We start from the raw sequence: 18,144 nt of genomic DNA, 5'->3' as shown, positions 1-18,144 counted from the left end.
GCAGGATGGAGCTGTAAGCATCGTGTGTGTGTGCGTGTGTGTGTGTGGGGGGGGGTTGATGCTGACGGGCTGAAAAAGCTTCTCTCCCCTCTGGGGATATTCCTACAGGAACAGGGCACAGCAGCCAGACCGTACATTAGTATGTGCACTCACTCGATGCTGGGGGCCGTCCGTCTCTCAATCAATATCAGAGACCGGCTGCCATGATATATCCCCCCTCCCGCCCATTGCGCTCGGATGCGAGCTTGCTTCACGTAATTGCACAAGAAAACAGAAGAACTGCGCAGGAGTCTTTGTCTGCTCCAGTCTGCTTTCTCTTTTTGGGGGTTCGTTTTCATACTGCTGACACCACCGAGTCTGTGTCAGTTCATTTCACCATCAGGTTGCCATCGCCTCTGAAGATACCTTGCAATGACGGAGCTGAATAAATAATTCATTCTGCTGCCAGAAACAGAGGCACTGCACCAAAGAGCTGAATCAAAAGGGGGAAGTGGAATGCTAAGCCCAGAGGGCCTGGGAGAGGGGAGAAGAGACCACCCTTTTTTCACTGCTTTGTCTCCTCATTCAACCTGTCATATATTATAAATGAACACTGCTTATAGACTGCATTAGACATGTAAGAATGAATGAAATCTGACATGCTGACTCCTGGCTCTATTTATTGTGATTAGTTGATTTTTGAAAAGTGTATTTGCTGTAACTCAAGATATTATGATTGGCAAAACCTGTGGGTTTGGTTAGCCCTTTATGTTTTAAAATAGACTGCCAAGCTGACCCTGTTGTGTTATCTCCAAGTCTGATGAAAGTCCTTTTGTTTACTGCAGGCTCTAAACAAATTCACATCCCATACCAAAGGTAATTTTTATCTGTTGTATGTATGCACTAACTTCAGATGAGCTCATACAGGAAACGCTTGGTGAAACATAACGCAATAAGTTAACATCAGATACATATTTGAAGTGAACATTCAATAAACCGATGATTAGTTTGATCATTCGATAAACCAATGATCAGTTATGAAGTTGAGATGACTCATCATGTTTGCCACAGTTAGTTGCACATTTAAGAAGACTTCTTATGGCATTTGCATAAGTATGCCAACAGCTGTTCAGCCTCCTCTGATTTGCCACGGTTCTTTCTGCTGGGGGACTTCCTGTGATGTTGCAGATGGAGAAATAGCACCTTCTGACCCTCCAAAGTCATGCCAACTGTGCCAGTGCTGGCAGTGTCATTATCACACCATTCCTTCGTGGAGATGCTATTAATAATCCACACTGTCTCCATTCTTGTGACCTGTTTCCAAAAGAGCAACAGTGCCCGGGCCCCATGTACATATGGAAAGCCCAACCCCCATCTATACCGTGTGACCCCATTTCCACGATACCACCTCTGCACCATTTGAAAACACTCAACACAAGTGTCTCTCTGGAAACATGAGCCAAGAGCATGGTCTTTATCCATGTGGCAGATATTGCAGGATTGGCTACCATAGAAGACCCTCCTTCCATCAAAACATCCTAAAGGTGTGAACACAATTATATGGCAGAATACACATGACAATTTCTTTGAACAATCCTATGTTGGTGACAAAAGGTTGTGCTACGTGTTTTCATGTTTGTAACAGTTCACGGACATGTAACAGCTTGTTGACTGCAGTAACGTTTTAGCTAATTGTTGTTGCCACTATTTACATTTCTGGTCATGCATGTATTCTCAATGTTACTCATAATTTGACAAACAAACACTTACATCTGATAGCATGTTAATGACATAAACCCAATCATATTATATCATGTGACTGCGGGGGTTGTTATGAACCCTGTACTGTATGCCCGGTTAACTGACCCTGTGACTGGTAATCTCCTGTGCCTCTGGATCAAGAGGCTTGCAGAGTTCAGCATTACAGGGCCCTGTTGGGAGGACAACAATGCCCAGGGGCCTAAGCTCACTGCACTGACAGGGTGCTTCAGCAGCTCGATCAACATGAAGGATATGTTGGGACATCTCCCACACACCTCCTTTCTGTTTGACTAGAGAAATAAACTGGAATGTTTAAATACTGACTAATACTTTACCGTTGTCTATATGGAGCAATGTATTATTAGTTTACTAAATGTTGGATCTACACCAAGTACATTTACAGTAGGCCTAATGCCATTTTAGATATTTGCCCTGTGTTACAGTAAGGTTACTGAGCTTCTTGTGAATTTTGGAAATGTCTATTTATTTGACATTTTGTATAAGTATAAGATTATTGTTACAAATATCTAGACTGACTGGTTTTTCGAATTGGGATAAAGGTGGAGCAGAAAGGGGGGGGGGGGGGGGAAGCAGCCAGAGGAAATTGACACATGACCATAAAACCTTCCTGATCCTGATTTCCCCGAAGGAAAATACTTCTGAATAAGCAAATACACATGATCACCACTATTTTCATTCATACCATCACCACGCCGATTTTAATGTATTTTCGTATTTTTGCTTTCCTTTGTCATGGTGTAGCTGTGCAAGAAATTCAGCAAGGAAGTGGATACGTAGAGGTAAAACGAGTAATTTGTACGTTCGTTGGTTATTTGAGTGACTTAGGTGCATAGCCAATAAGCTTGCTTTGAGTAATTTTTAACGGGCCGTCGCGGTACTGGGAGCCAGGCTTTTTCCACATTAGCCAATAGAGAACGAACGTCCAAGCACGCGTCATAGCAAGGGCGGGTGCATGGAAGTGTACTAATAAGAGCCGCCGCTTGCCGCGCCTTAGACGAAGAAAGGAGAGACATTTTGGTTCATTGAAACGTTTTACCATCTAACGAAAAAATGAGGGAAATTGTGCATCTTCAGGCTGGTCAGTGTGGTAACCAGATTGGTGCCAAGGTAGGTAATTCTGGTATTTTTGTTATTTATATATTGTAATTTGTCTCTTTGATAGAGCAATGAAATAAATCAAGAGGCTTCTTTCGTAACAGGGTGCATGTAAAACTCGTTTCTTTTATCAGAAAATATGACCTCAATATCACCCATTGTGTTTTTTGTGAATATCAGGATGTAGACTACTGGATTATTTAAAATACCCAATCATGTCCCACATTTGAGGCTACTGCCGAGTTCATTTGAACATAGGTTATTTATGACGAAATATCCTGCAACTCAAAATTGATATAGCCTATGCTACTACGATACCGAAAATTAATCAATCAAAAGTTCATATGGCGATTGCTTTCATTGTGGATATGCCGAAATCGTTTGGGATTTTCCTGTAACAAAGCCAGTAGCCGACCGACAGTGTGGCAAAAGAGGAAATCGATTCATTGACCCAATTTTCATAGTTAACCTTTTGCGTTTTAGTCCTAATTGCCTCAATATATTGCAAGTTTTTGGAAAATGTGCTAAATATCCCATGGAAAAAGCCCCTCAGTCAAAGCTATTTCAAAGTAGGCCTATACATTTGTAAAAATGTGTAAGGCCTGTTGGATCGTCATTGCAGTTGCGCGCACCGCGCCTTTGGCGGATGTGGGATGTGCTGGTTGGCTGTGACGTTGACCTGTGATGAATTTTCAAAATTATATAGCGCGTGGATTTCAGCCAACCAATACGACTGCCGCGCGCGGGAGGGGGTTTGAGTGCGTTTCGCGCTCTCTCGACATACGTTTACCATCAACCAATGACTTGCTAGTACGCTAGTGGTTTGAAAAACATGCCTGGAATGTTCTCTAGGCAGTTTCAAACGACTTCTACATTTCAAGCACATATGCAGTCTAATAGTAGGCCATCCTTCTGATAATAATATGGTCCCTTTCCACTTCCAACAATTATCTAAGCTCAGAATTGGCAGTTGCAGGTTCTTTTAAAGTATTTAGTGGATTTGTGCATCAAATGTGTTTTTAAAGATGGCGCCTGGAAATAAATATCAACAATACTCCTTTTCAGTTCTGGGAAGTCATCAGTGACGAGCATGGTATTGACCCCACTGGAACTTATCATGGCGACAGTGATCTTCAGCTGGACAGGATCAATGTCTATTACAATGAAGCATCAGGTACGAAGGGAGTTTTTGATCTACGACTCCCTTTTGTAGTAAGAAGATGAAATTAGTCAATAGTTATTCAAATTTACTTGCCTAATAACTTTGTGAACATACTTATCCATTTGTGGTCATGTTACACAGGTGGCAAGTATGTGCCTCGTGCTGTGCTGGTGGACTTGGAACCTGGAACCATGGACTCCGTAAGGTCTGGACCTTTTGGACAGGTCTTCAGACCTGATAACTTCGTCTTCGGTCAGCATTTATCTCTCATTCCCATATGCTAAAATTAAATTATGTAAATACGGAAATGCATTTACTAGGCATACAATCAATCTGATGTTATTCTTTGTTCCTGCCTTTAGGCCAGAGTGGTGCTGGTAACAACTGGGCCAAGGGCCACTACACTGAGGGAGCTGAGCTGGTTGACTCTGTGCTCGATGTGGTGAGGAAGGAGGCTGAGAGCTGTGACTGTCTTCAGGGTTTCCAGCTCACCCACTCCCTGGGTGGTGGTACTGGCTCCGGTATGGGCACCCTGCTCATCAGCAAGATTCGGGAAGAGTACCCCGACCGCATCATGAACACATTCAGCGTCGTGCCCTCGCCTAAGGTGTCAGACACAGTCGTCGAGCCATACAACGCCACACTGTCTGTGCACCAGCTTGTAGAGAACACAGACGAGACCTACTGCATTGACAACGAAGCCCTGTACGACATTTGCTTCCGTACCCTCAAGCTCACCACTCCCTCTTATGGCGACCTCAACCACCTGGTGTCTGCCACCATGAGCGGTGTGACCACCTGTCTCAGGTTCCCTGGCCAGCTGAACGCAGATCTGCGCAAGCTTGCTGTCAACATGGTACCATTCCCCCGTCTGCACTTCTTCATGCCTGGTTTTGCCCCCCTGACCAGCAGGGGGAGCCAGCAGTACCGCTCCCTCACTGTGCCTGAGCTGACCCAGCAGATGTTTGATGCCAAGAACATGATGGCAGCCTGTGACCCACGCCACGGTCGCTACCTCACCGTTGCTGCTATCTTCCGTGGCCGTATGTCCATGAAGGAGGTGGATGAGCAGATGCTCAATGTCCAGAACAAGAACAGCAGCTACTTCGTGGAATGGATCCCCAACAATGTCAAGACCGCTGTTTGCGACATTCCCCCACGTGGCCTCAAGATGGCTGCCACCTTCATTGGCAACAGCACCGCCATCCAGGAGCTGTTCAAGCGCATCTCAGAGCAGTTCACTGCCATGTTCCGTCGCAAGGCTTTCCTCCATTGGTACACCGGAGAGGGTATGGATGAGATGGAGTTCACCGAGGCAGAGAGCAACATGAATGACCTGGTGTCTGAATACCAGCAGTACCAGGATGCCACCGCTGATGAGGAAGGAGAGTTTGAGGAAGAGGAGGGTGAAGCTGAGCTGGCCTAAATGTTCTCTGTAAATATCCTGTCCCAGGCTGTACAATTCACTGACCTGTCAGTCCTTTCCAAAGTCCAGTATTTTGTGTTCTGTTTTTATTTGTCACCTGCTGTTCTCATTCCTGTCTGTACAGAAACAAGTAATTAAAAAAAAAAAAAAAAAAAAACTTTCTTACAAAAAGTGTTTGTGTGTGTCTGTCAAAGTATTAAAAATGAATGAAATCCCAGGACTTGATATAGATTGGTTATTTATTAAAAATATGAATAGTCGAAAACCAGGAATCTTAGGCTGATCAACTGGCAATATAGACCTATGTAGCCTACAATTACTGATTTTAAAAGTATGCATACGTTTTTATTCAACACAACAATGTAGCCTACTAATGGAGGAAACTTGTGGCTGTTCCAAGCATGCACACCCTAGTAATTTACCTTCTGTGAGTGGGCAAAGCAATGCAGTTTCAACTCTGCCTGGGCCTCATTCGAAGACCAGGTTGCCGTGCTGCTTCCTGAAACTTGATCCGAATCACATGAGTTAAGTGCTACGTTGGCCAGTTAAAAAAAAAAAGCGTGATATGTGGCAGAAGTCAAGAGGACTGTCTACTTGTCAGTTACTTCACCACTGTCACGGACTTATTTCCTGTTAGCTGTGTTATGAGAACTAGAGTGTGTTTTTTTGCGCTCAGATTACAACTGGTTGGTGTGATACTTTGTTAAGTAGGCAACGTCCAAAAAATTGGTGTCAGTTCACACTTCTCAGAAAAGTCTACTACATGACCAGCAGAGGATGCTGGATTACCAGCCTACTAAAATTCAATAGATTGGTGGTAGGCATAGACAGTAAAACAGGTGGCAGGCTGTACCAGAGACTTTCGACACAGCACTCAAAAAATCCTCCATAGAAATGCATGGGGTTAGTTTGTCCCGCCAATATGGCCGTTGTCTACACATATCCCACCCCTTCCTTGGCAAAACGTTGACATGTGAATACATTGAGCCAATCATGTGCTGTGTTGTGAATACATTGAGCCAATAATATGGTGTGTTGTGAAGACATCGTGCCAATCATGTGCTGGAGCAAGATTGCAGTAGATTGGTGTCCTGAAGCCTTGCGCACGCGCATTTCTGCCGAGATGTATGCCCGATGAGTGCCCAAAAAGCGTTGCCATATGGCCGCCGAGTGGAGGGACTTGCCTAAAAGGACTTTGGCTGTACTGATTTGACCATTAAAAACATGCTATTTCTTTGATTGGAAAGCCACATAAAACGTCTACATGTTACACGTAATCTGATAACTGTTTTACCTTTAGTAACAGTGGCTCTAAAATATGCATAATTAGAGTGCAATCATACACAATTACATTCATTCAATAATTATTTTTTTTAGAAGTAATCGTTTCATTCCAAGACATATTGCTTGTAAAAACAGTCTCTATGTATCCCAGAGGACAGTGCTATAGATGTTCAACCCATTCTTCTTTTCCAAAGGAAGTAGGTGAGGATGCCTGTGGTTAACATTAGTAAAGTCCAATAGCATACTCTTTTCACTTGACCTTCGAAGCTCTGTTTTACCCCAAAGCGAGATATAAAACCAGACTGAAAGCAAAAAGAGAACATGTTAATATACTGTTAGCACACATCTGTATCACAAATTCCAGTGTACAAACAGTTCACCACTCATAAGACTGAGGTGTCATTTGGTACCCAGGGGTAGGTTATTGGTGTATTTAAAAAAAACATTTTGTTGGAAACTTTGATTTCACTCTAACTGGTACAAACGTTAAAGAACGTTGAAGAACCCACTTACCCATCCCCCGTGTTCCCTGATCTCAGGACAGATCACCCTCTCTACGTACGCTCCCACACACTCCTGCAGCTGTGGCAGCACGCCATCCATGCCATTGTCATGGCAGTGCAGGGCCATCTGTCCGGCCAGCACATACACCGACAGCACAGCACTCCAGGCTAGGTCTCTTCGGCGCCCGCCCGGGGCAGCAGGGCCAAAGTGCTCGTCCAGGATGGCCGTGAGCATGGGGCAGGCCGTGCTCTCCGTCACCTCCTGGAAGACACGCGGCCAGCGGCGGAAGAAGATGGGAAAACGGATGAGGAGTTCGTCGCCGGCGTGCCTAAGCGCGGATGCCGCCGGACAGGGAGGGGGAGGGAGGTACGCGCCAGGCGGGGATGTCACGTAGGCAAGGTAGTCGTAGGCCATTAGGTAGGCCTCTCTGACCAAAGGGTCTGGACTGTTACGGCCGCCGCCCCTTGATGGTTCATCTGATAGGCCCATGGTTTCAGTACTTCAGAAAGACAGGGGCCCATTACTCTGAAACAACATAAAACATACACTAATTTTGCAAGAGTGTTCAAATAAAGATGAATATCAAAAATCGAGTTACTTGTACAGTTGGATTCTTCAATGTCCTTTTGTTAAACTGATCCACTGGTGAACAGGGACGCCACAAAGATTGAAAGATAGAGCTGAAACATTTTCATCACACCTAAAAAGGTCTTCAATGAATTGGAAATAACAGGGACACTATGCCATTAGTTTTCACTCACAATATTGATGATTATCAACAGTCTGCGAGGACTGATATTGTATCTTGCCAGTGACGCCCCCAGAAAATTGTAACAGGGGTGGCCAGATGAGGCCACTGTAAAATATCACATATAAGCCCTTTGAAGCCTAGGCTATTTTCAGTGTAATTTTACAATTAAGCTCTTATCTTGAAGTGCACTGAAAGACCGGGGTGCACGAAACTTGTTGGGCACGTAGCCCCACAAGGATGACACAGAACCATTGTTTTTTGTTTTGATCCGTCGCCCTCCCGACAGACTGGAGTCCCCGAAAGGAGGTTAGGGCGGGCACAGTTTTCTGTGAATATCTTGAGAACCGTAGGGCCTAGGAGGACCACATTTTTTAGTATGTTGGTCTCAAGGGGCCATGTCAACCCATCCCATAACTACTCATTTGATGTAGGCCTATACCCCCACCTAGTTAAAAATGAAAAAGCAAAAATGAGGTGTTGTAATTGCAGGTATCTCTGGATGACAGGGTCAAAACTGCACAAAATTGGAGGTATAGGATCATTATGACACCCTTTGAATGCATGCCAAGTTTCGTAGAATTCTTTTCATGGGGGACCATACAATAAATTAATATGCACACACATACACACTCATGAACACGTGCAAACACACACAAAGATACATGCACACATTTGCAGGCACACACACACACACACACACACAGAGCACGGCCCCCCACCAAAAAAATCCCGGGTGAACACATTTGTTTAACTTAGTTCAGGTACTGTCACTACAAGCAGCAAGCGAAAGTAAATACTAGGCCATACTACGTTTTGCAGGAAACTACATGTCACCACGATCGCCATCTAAAAGCTTATCAAACCAGCCGACTCACCATAGTCCAAGGCCAGTGCCTTCATGCCAAAAAGGAAACAAAGAGGATTAGAGAGCAGGTGACAAAGCTTCAGTCGTTTTCCCCCCAAAAGGAGCCGTGGTCGCCGGCTGATCTGTGGGTCACCGCGCGTGTGTGTTCATGAGAACTCGTTCGCACAAACATGCTAAATTTAGCGCGGGAGTTGCAAACTGACACTAACCCCCTAACTCTATAGGCTTGTAGTGGTCGCTGCTACCACTCACATATTCTCTGTTAGCTCGGTCAAGCTAAATATAAACGCCAATAAAGCATATGCCTGACGACCTGTGCGTCCTGTTAATTAACAACCAGCATGCTTTTGACAGAGCAAAGGTAATGCGCAAAGATCAACAACAGAGCTCTACACACAATAGCTTTCATCACTAATGTTTCTTTCACTTTCACTTTCCTTCCCATTTTTACCCCAACTGAGAATTTGAAGACAGGCTCTGCTGGTCCTACTAAGCAATTGCTTCCTGAAACCAGAAACTTGTTTCTCTGCTTCCTGAAACTTTTATTTAGCCTCTTCTAAAAAATAAATCCTTCTAAAAGGGTCTGTAATCTATTATCAGATAATAACCGACTGTAATGACAGCAGGATAAGGGCTAAGGATGCCATGTCAACTTATATGATGTGTGTATGGTTTGCTTGCTGTAAACACAGTCTATTATCAGAGATCTATATAAGTAGCCTAGACAAAAGTGTGATTGACATTCAACTCTAATACTGTAGTGTTGTAAAGATGTCATACCGTTTAACCGCTTTCTGTGCTTTGAAAAAGACAAATCTAGCCTACTTAATAATTCATGAGTGGAGATATGGAATGAGGAAATTAAATAGAAAAGAATACTGTATAATAAAACAAGATCAATCGACATTCACGACATTCACACACACAAGAGTCTTCTTTGCCCCCACAAAATGTATTAGTATAAAATATGAGCTTACAGTTTGGCTTTTGGGTATAAATCCAAGCAGATTCATTCCATTATCTGCAGTAATAAGTCTACACCACAAGGTGGCAGCCACACACTACTGAAATGGGGAAAAGTCATTCAACTCACACCTACTCGCACACCCACCCACCCACCCACCCACACACACACACACACACACACACACACACACACACACACACACACACACACACACACACACACACACACAAGCATGGGATGCTCTGACACTCTGCTCCAGAACATGAAATGTGATGGCAGTTATGATACATATTAAGGAAATGAAGAATACAATACTTCAGATGTGGGCAACATTAGTGATGGCAATGAGTTCATCTTTAATATTCTGAATTAGTTAATGAAATGCCAGATTTATTAGATCTCTCCATGCAAGTGTAATCAGAGTTGATAAATGATTAGCTTCAGGAGATGAGAGAACTTGTAACAAAGGGGGAGATTTCAGAGAAAGCAGTTGTTTGTCCATGATTCTTCACACAGTAATTCTTTGGTTAGTCTTATGAGCAGAAATTGAAAGCACCGAGAGGCAAGTATGTGTCTGTTTTGACTGCTTAAGGGATGAACGATTTTAATTTTCTCTCTTATTGGGTTTGTGAATCTGTTTGAAATCCACACCCTGACTCACAAATGGGAACCTATGTTTAACATGTTATTCCATTTTTTTATGGCCCACTGAAGACCAGGTATAATTAAGATCTTTCCTCACTTGTGTTATGACTTGAAGTGTTTACTCAGTATCATGATACTCAGTTCGCTCTGAGGAGGCCCAGACACAACTAATGCAGTCAAAAAATCAGCAGGGATGATATTGGCCGCTCAAGCCTACTTTTGCCAATTTCGCTGAGATTCTCTAGAGACAGGCGATATTTAACAAAACAAAGATAACACACAAAGTGTTTTCAGGAGAGCAGGAGAGTGTGAGGAGGAGAAGAAGGAGGAGACCGAGTGAGAGCATGAGCTAAATTCTTCCATGGTCCCCTTTAAACCCTGTGAATAATCACTGATTATTTTCTCATTTTGAAGCCCCTGTGGTTTATGGATAATTTTAAAGGGTTTTTAATTTCCTGTCCTAAGCAGAAACTCTTCAGATGCCGTGAGTGTGCATATGGCTGTGTGTGTGTGTGTGTGTGTGTGTATCTGTGCACGGTCATGTCTACGTATGGCTGCATGTGTGTGTGTGTGTGTGTGTGTGTGTGTGTGTGTGTGTGTGTGTATGTGTGAGGGAAAAGAGGGATTTGTGTTTTTGTTTTTTCAGCAGAGTGTTCTCAGCTTATGGGGTCGTGTGTCATGCGGGATTTTAATACGCAGCTCATTTCCGGCCTGCACACAGATAGGGATCAAAGCCACTCCGCCGGTGTCCGCCCCGCCACCCTCCCGCTTGCTCTTCCCTCCTCCAGGTGTAGAGCCACACCAGGGCCCGTGGGCCTCCTGCCACCGCCGGCCGCGCTCATTTCATATCAATTTTCCACTCGGCTCTCGAGCTCTGCGCGCTTCCCAATTCTATTCAGGGCTTTGTGATTTAACTGTGTTGGCATGTCTGCCCCCCCCCCCTCTCTCTGTCTCTCTCTCTCTCTCTCTCTCTCTCTCTCTCTCTTTTGTATTGCATTTGGTCTGGTCCAGCTTCATCCTGGTTTGCATTAAAAGGCAGAGGTGAGCTTTTGGAGGTGTCCTCTGTCGCCCACCTACAGCAGTCCCAGCCCCCAGTTTCAAAACAGGAAAAATAAGGGGGAAGCTTTTATCTCCATGTGAGAGTGTGAAAGGGTCAGAGAGAGAGAGAGGAGAGAGAGAGGGAGAAAGTGAGAGAGAGAGAGAGAGAGAGAGAGAGAGAGAGAGAGAGAGAGAGAGAGAGAGGGGTAGGTAGGTAGGGGGAGAGAATGGGCAAAGAAAGTTGTGTTGTAATTCCAAACACCCCCCCAAAAAAGATGCCGTTGCCAGCATAGAACAGTGTGAGTGGAAGAATTAACACAGCGTATCCTTCTGTTAAGGATTGTGAAATGGGAGACTGTGTTTGGGTCAGAGTTGGATGATTTATTTGTTTAATCTTTCTAGGCTCTCGCCTATAAATTGAGGAAGAAACAGACAGCATTCTCTGGTCTCCCCGCAGAGAGAAACAGGACGAGAGAAAAGAGAGAAAGAAAGTGAGGAAAAAATAAAAGAGCAGCCTTCACAAAACACCGCTGACAAGAGCACCGAGCAATTTGATAACGGGAGAAGCAGGGGGGAGTGTGCGCAAATTACAGGATGTTTTTATTGTATTTCTCCTGAAGGCAACGTTCAATTTCCCCTTCTCTTATCCAGCCACCACTTATCCCAGCCTCCTGGTGCCACAGCTACAATTCCCCCTCTCCTTTTGTCCCTCTCCAAGCACTCCACACTCCTCCTTCAGGTGCCCACGCACCAGAGGCTGGTATTGAGGGTAAAGGGAGGAAAATTGCTCTGGTGTTATTATCATGAGAATGGGATGGAGGGAGGGGGGTGGGGGTGGGCGGGGGTGTGTTACTCAGGGGGGGTGTCTATAGAATGTGGGTGGGTAGGAGGGCTCACTGGACTGTAATTTGGGAGCTTGACCACGTGCGGCCCATCTAATGGCTTCAGCATGTTGAGCATGTCCTGGCCTCTTTTGCGGTGAGGAATCTGAAGGTTGGCCTCTGACTGAGGTGAGGTGAAGGGAGGATGGGCTTTTGAGTGTTGAGGGTACAGGAGGACAGGGCTACAGAGTTTTCCAGAAGAGTAATACAAATATGGAGGAGACCGGAGGAAGCTTAGGGAGCAGTTTCTTGCCTGTCAAATTTGTATACATTGATATTGGATATATCTTTCCTTCCGGTTCCGGCGCAGACAAGAGTGGCCGCATGTCGAGGTAGCTCCATGTCTTTTTTCTACGTCTTTTGTTTACTATTTACTTCTCAACTTTTTGGATTCTTGAATTTCCCCTTGGGGATCAATAAAGTATCTATCTATCTATCTATCTATCTGGATATCAATGACTGAATCTGGTAATAAACATTAAAAAAACTATCTAGTGTCACTGAAAGGCCTGCACCAGAGATGGTTCATTAACAGTGTTTAAGATTACAAGATTATTTGCCTGTACGAACACCGAAAGACCGTGTTGAAGTAAAGATACTTTAACTCTTCATGATGCTTAGTGTTGGCATACGATAGAGAGCCACACACATGGCCAAACAGCTCACCATTCCTCCACCCCCCCACCCCCCACCTCAGACAATTGGACAATTGATGCTGGTTGGCTTGGCTCTTTCTCCGGAGCTCCCATTACTCTCACAGTGTGGGCCAGGCCAGTGAGTGGACGAAATTGCTCAAAATTCGCCAGTAATTGAAAATACCTATCCCACCCTTTGGTGAGATCTCCACCCAGCATGATACACACTCATAAACACACACACACACACACACACACACACACACACACACACACACACACACACGCAGAGAGAGAGAGAAATATAGTTACTACACACTGAACAGTAAGACAGGCACACTTGACATACAAAACAGAAAAAGTTAGGATGTTGTGCAAAATGTAAAATTTGATACCAGCAACACGTTAAAAAAAAGTTGGGACGGGAGCAATAAAATGCTGGAAAAGTTGTGTAATGATAAAGAAAACAAAAGAAGGAATGTTTCATCATATGGGCTAAAGAGGAGTGGGGCTATCTAATCTAACCAATTTGTTTTAGTGCTCAGTTCGAAACCCATCTATGATGGTCTGGTGGTGCATTAGTACCTACAGCATGGCCATCTTGCACATCTGACAAGGCACAATCCATTTTGAATTGTATACAGGCTTTTTTAGCAACTGCCACACAGGCAATGTGTTTCCTAGGGAAGACCTTGAATATTTCAAGAAAACAATGCCAAAATGAATTCTGCACATATTTAAACAGTATTCCTCCTAGAAGAAGAGTCCAGGTCCTAAAATGGCCTGTCTGCAGTCCAGACCTGTCAAATTAGGTGCATCATGGAATGAAAAATATGACTAAGAATACCCCATACTGTTGAGCAACTGAAATCCTATATCGGGCAGGAATGGGACAACATTTAATTCTCAAAACTCTAGCAACTAGTCTCCTCAGTTCCTGAACATTTACAGAAATGTGTTAAATGTAGAGGTGAGGCAGCACAGTGGTAAATACTCCCTGTCCCAACTTTTTTCTAAAATTTGAAAACGATAGGCCTACAGATAAGATGCTGAGGGAGAACATTAGGACATGGACCCCATATGACCATGACCTTTGACCCCATGACCTTGAATACCTAATAGCTGATGTTTATTCTAACTCAGAACAGTATTAAAACCACTTAATGAGGCAAAGACCTCCCCAATGCGAAACAGAGTGGAGTTTTCTCCACCAAGTTAATTAATTCTGTATATCGGGACACCTTACAGGTTTGCCCCCCATGTTGCATGTCAGTATGTAGGCAATAGGCATGCATTTATAACACAAAAAGGGAAATGCAGTTCAGTGCATGATGGTGGGTAGTTTGCTTTGTTATACAGTTGATTCCACTGTTGCGAAGCCTGCTTGTTGTCAGTTCAATCATCGTTTACATTGATATGGGACGGTGATTATTTAATTTTTTTACCAGATACTTCATAGGAGCCCCAATGTACAGAATGAATAGCCCCCTGCCAGCCAATCAGAAAATAGTATTTCTTGTCTCTTGTGGATACGTTTTCAACTAGATGTACCGCAGAGCGGTAGAAAAAATGACCGCCGCCCAGTCCAGCACATTTTTTCCACAAAAATAAATCACGCTGAAAGGCCTATATGATTCTAACTGTCTCACTAAATTGCATTATCCACACTCAATTCTCACTGGTATCTGCTAGACAACAAGTACCCTAACATGATTAGTTCATAGATTTCACATGTAAAATAAATGTTATACAACCCCACCCCCATCTTGCCTGTTTATAATTCGGAGAAATTCTTGAATTGTGTGCATGTGTGCGTGTACATGTTTATGTTTATGTGTGTGGGTGTGTGTGTGTGTGTGTGTGTGTGTGTGTGTGTGTGTGTGTGTGTGTGTGCGTGCTTGTGTGTTTGCCTGCGTATATGTGTTTGTGCATGTGCATGCATGTGTACATATGTCTACTATGTGAGTATGTGTCATACGTATGATTACTGTGAATGTATGTGTGTGCGTGTGTATCTGTTTATGCACATGTGTGCACATGGAATGGGTTAACATGACCCCTGGAGGCAAACATACGGAAAAAATTGGTCATCCTAGGCCCTACGGTTCTCAAGATATTCACAGAAAACTGTGTCTGCCCTACCCTCGTTTCGGGGGGTCCAGTACAGCGGGGGGGCTTCAGATCAAAACGTGTACCCCGGTCTTTCAGTGTCCCGGGAATCCTTGTTGGTGTACGGTCACTAAATGTACACAGAAATTATTTTATTGTAAGGCCCCCCATAACCGAAAGTTCACAAAACTTGGCATGCATTCGGAGGGTGTCATAATGATCCTACACTTTCAATTTCGTGCAGTTTTGACCATGTCAGCCAGAGATATTGTGATGAAAACACCTAATTTTTTGCTTTTTAATTTTTAACTAGATAGCGTTGTACATGAAATAAGTGGTAATGGGATGGGTTGACAAAAAAAGGTGGACCTCCTAGGCCCTACGGTTCTCGAGATATTCACAGAAAACTGTCTCCGGCTACCTACAGGCCAGTTGGTGTATAGTAACATAAATTAATTTATTGTGTGGCCCCCCATGAACGGAATTCCACGAAACTTGGCGTGCATTCAGAGGGTGTCATAATGATCCTACACTTCCAATTTCGTGCAGTTTTGACTATGTTAGGTCACAGATACCTGCGATTACAACACCTCATTTTTACTTTTTTGTGTTTAACTAGGTGGCGCTATACATGAAATGAGTGGTTATGGAATGGGTTGACATGGCCCCTTGAGATCAACATACAAAAAAAAATGGTCCTCCTAAACCTTACGGTTCTCGAGATATTCACAGAAAACTGTGTCTGCCCTACCCTCCTTTCGGGGGGTGCAGTCCAGCGGGGGGGCTACAGATCAAAACGAAAAACGATGGTTCCATGCTATCCATATGGGGTTACATGCCCACCAAGTTTTGTCTACCCCGGTCTTTCAGTGTCCCGGGAATTCGCTGCGCGGCGGTCATAATAATATGCCTTGTAGTTTCTTCTAAAAAATTTGTTATTTTGTGGGTATTTTTGTGTTTTCAAATGACTAATTACTTATATTTTATTGAAATACATTTTTACATCAATATTTTGTATTTTATTTTGTTACATTTCATCAGCCAGTATTTGTAGTTAAATAGTTTTTGATATTATTTGTGCCCACCTCTGATAGAGGCCAATTATGAGCAACCATCCATCTTATGTTCCAATGGCACATTCTGTTTGTTAGTCTGAGTTTATCATTTTGAAAGGCTAACTGATCATTAGGAACATCTTTTGTAATTGTGTACAGATAAAAGAAGCAATGCAACTGGCCCTGGAGCCTCTGCTATTGTGGGTTTGAATAAAAGGCGCTTGATAGAAGCCAGCTTCCTCTAAAAAAGAGGACAGTGACCCGGAGCACAGATCCAAGGTATGCAAAAACATGCAGAAAGGAAGCAGTCAGGTATTCTGACTGAAAATATCTGTGGCCCCAAAGTTTTTAACAGCAGTATACATTATAGGTTTACACACAGTTCATCAGAGAAAACACGAACACAGTCATACTGACATTCTCTACTACAGCACAAAGAAAATGGAGGCATCTTCGCATCACACTCATACAAACACCCTCACACACACACACACACACACACACACACATTCAAAAATCCACCCACCCACCCATACATACACACACACACACACACACACACACACACACACCGCCTTTTTAAACAAAGAGCTAACCACTCAGTCAAGGATACTCCTAATGGTACCAATTTTTCCTCCTTTCTCTCCCCATTCTCGCCCTCCCACCAGAGTGAATTGATGCAAACTGATGGCGTTCCGATTACCACTAAGAGCCAGGCTGCTCACGGGCCGGGTGTGACCAGACCCTCCTTCACCCTATACCTCCGGCTGCCCTGATAGCAGGTATTGATGCCTGGCCATTGTGTCTGTGCACCACAGGAGTGGTAGTTTTTTTGGGGGGGGGGGAAGAGGAGCACGCCCCGGGGGACAACAGCTTTTATCGATTTATTCTCTTCTTTGGTTTGTCACGCTAGCATGACTGCCAGACCCCTGGAAGCAGCAGCAGCTCTTCCTCTCTGCCCTGGCTGCCACACACAGATATGAAAAGCCTGAGTACAAAACAATGGGCCGATGATGAGTAGGAGATGCCTGAAAAGGAAAGAACAAGCTTGCGTGCCAAACCAGAGGTGGTTACTTTTGCACACTTGACTTCACAGAGATATGTGGTCGAACGGGGACATTATGGAGGACTTTGGAAAACTGTATGTCATATTGAATACAATGTTAGTCAGTACAATGTTATAAGTCCACAAATGTCAAACATTTAGGATGGTTGGGATAACAGGATTGTAAGTCTGAACTGATGGAGAGGTTTCAGCAGTATGCTTTTACAACAGTTTCATAATTTGTGTTTAGATCTGGAGAGAAATGTTTAGCAATATTCAGCCTCATGGATTTTAGAATATTCTGAAGCTATTTCCAACAAATGCGTTTTATCACTCACTGACTAATTACCCGTCGTGACTGACAAGCAGTCTTTTTTAATTTCCCTGTTCTGATCCAACAGTGGGTGTAAGTGTGGACTGTAGATGCTGTCTTGGTAAGCCAATCATCCTTGTCTTCTTGCTTTGAACATGTACTCACACTTTTCAATGCCATATGCAATTTAACTTTCACTTGATTAAACCCAACACCACTTGAAACTGTGGATTGTTAAAATCTTTTTAAAAAAATCCTAATTAGACTGACACATCAATGTTTTCTGTGGTGTTTTTCATAATGTATTCATACATCTACATAGTGTTCTGCCGTATGGCTTTATTTACACTGGCACATGCAATCTTCATATATTTCTAAATGCTCCAGCACATCCCTTCCTGATTGCCTATAAAAAAAGTATATTCCACATACCTGTATAATATAATGGCATTTTCCCTCATCGGTGGTTTACTGTGTAGGAGGGGGAGGTTAATTCTCTTGTGTAATGGAACTGCCTCTTATGACTGTTCCCATCACTCCCTCACACTTTCATATCATTCTGACACACTCAAACAGTGAGTGCTCTGTCCTTCATAATATTTAATTTT

At 43.7% G+C, this 18,144-nt stretch overlaps 2 protein-coding genes and 1 long non-coding RNA gene across 4 annotated transcripts; 2 read left to right on the top strand and 1 right to left on the bottom strand.

Annotated features, from left to right (window-relative positions):
* Positions 1 to 2,738: 2,738 nt before the first annotated feature.
* tubb2b (tubulin, beta 2b) lies at positions 2,739 to 5,661 on the top strand. The gene is made up of 4 exons (XM_076271195.1): positions 2,739 to 2,868; positions 3,922 to 4,030; positions 4,160 to 4,270; positions 4,381 to 5,661. Exons 1-4 carry the CDS (start codon positions 2,812 to 2,814, stop codon positions 5,442 to 5,444), a joined length of 1,341 nt encoding a protein of 446 aa, XP_076127310.1. The 5' UTR covers positions 2,739 to 2,811; the 3' UTR covers positions 5,445 to 5,661.
* bcl2l16 (BCL2 like 16) lies at positions 5,564 to 9,274 on the bottom strand. Its single transcript, XM_076271196.1, has 3 exons — positions 8,859 to 9,274; positions 7,242 to 7,757; positions 5,564 to 7,030 (listed from the first exon to the last, which is right to left on the bottom strand). The coding sequence occupies exons 2-3, from the start codon at positions 7,719 to 7,721 to the stop codon at positions 6,899 to 6,901; spliced, it is 612 nt and encodes a 203-aa protein (XP_076127311.1). The 5' UTR covers positions 7,722 to 7,757; positions 8,859 to 9,274; the 3' UTR covers positions 5,564 to 6,898.
* A 3,183-nt stretch (positions 9,275 to 12,457) lies between these two features.
* Positions 12,458 to 17,805, top strand: LOC143105968 (uncharacterized). 2 transcript variants are annotated; one of them, XR_012983590.1, is made up of 4 exons: positions 12,458 to 12,711; positions 16,338 to 16,457; positions 16,847 to 16,960; positions 17,092 to 17,805. It is a non-coding gene; the product is annotated as an uncharacterized LOC143105968 (long non-coding RNA). The 2 variants fall into 2 exon arrangements; XR_012983589.1 differs by having other exon boundaries at positions 16,847 to 17,805.
* Positions 17,806 to 18,144: the final 339 nt, after the last annotated feature.

The sequence above is a fragment of the Alosa pseudoharengus genome, unplaced genomic scaffold (assembly GCF_046254945.1).
Source record: "Alosa pseudoharengus isolate Yale_2024_CS ecotype anadromous, Long Island Sound unplaced genomic scaffold, YU_APseudo_1.1 YU_APseudo_1.1_scf_6, whole genome shotgun sequence".
Lineage (NCBI taxonomy): Eukaryota > Metazoa > Chordata > Actinopteri > Clupeiformes > Clupeidae > Alosa > Alosa pseudoharengus.
Note: the sequence above shows the minus strand (reverse complement) of the source record. Positions and strands in the feature narration are given on the sequence as shown.

Bases quoted from the DNA above. Each gene is read 5' to 3' on its own strand.
- tubb2b (XM_076271195.1), top strand. From the start codon at position 2,812: ATGAGGGAAATTGTGCATCTTCAGGCTGGTCAGTGTGGTAACCAGATT. The intron at 2,869-3,921 runs GTAGGTAATTCT...ACTCCTTTTCAG, and splicing joins GTAACCAGATTGGTGCCAAG to TTCTGGGAAGTCATCAGTGA. The intron at 4,031-4,159 runs GTACGAAGGGAG...CATGTTACACAG, and splicing joins CTATTACAATGAAGCATCAG to GTGGCAAGTATGTGCCTCGT.
- bcl2l16 (XM_076271196.1), bottom strand. From the start codon at position 7,721: ATGGGCCTATCAGATGAACCATCAAGGGGCGGCGGCCGTAACAGTCCA. The intron at 7,031-7,241 runs GTAAGTGGGTTC...TTTTGCTTTCAG, and splicing joins TCAGGGAACACGGGGGATGG to TCTGGTTTTATATCTCGCTT.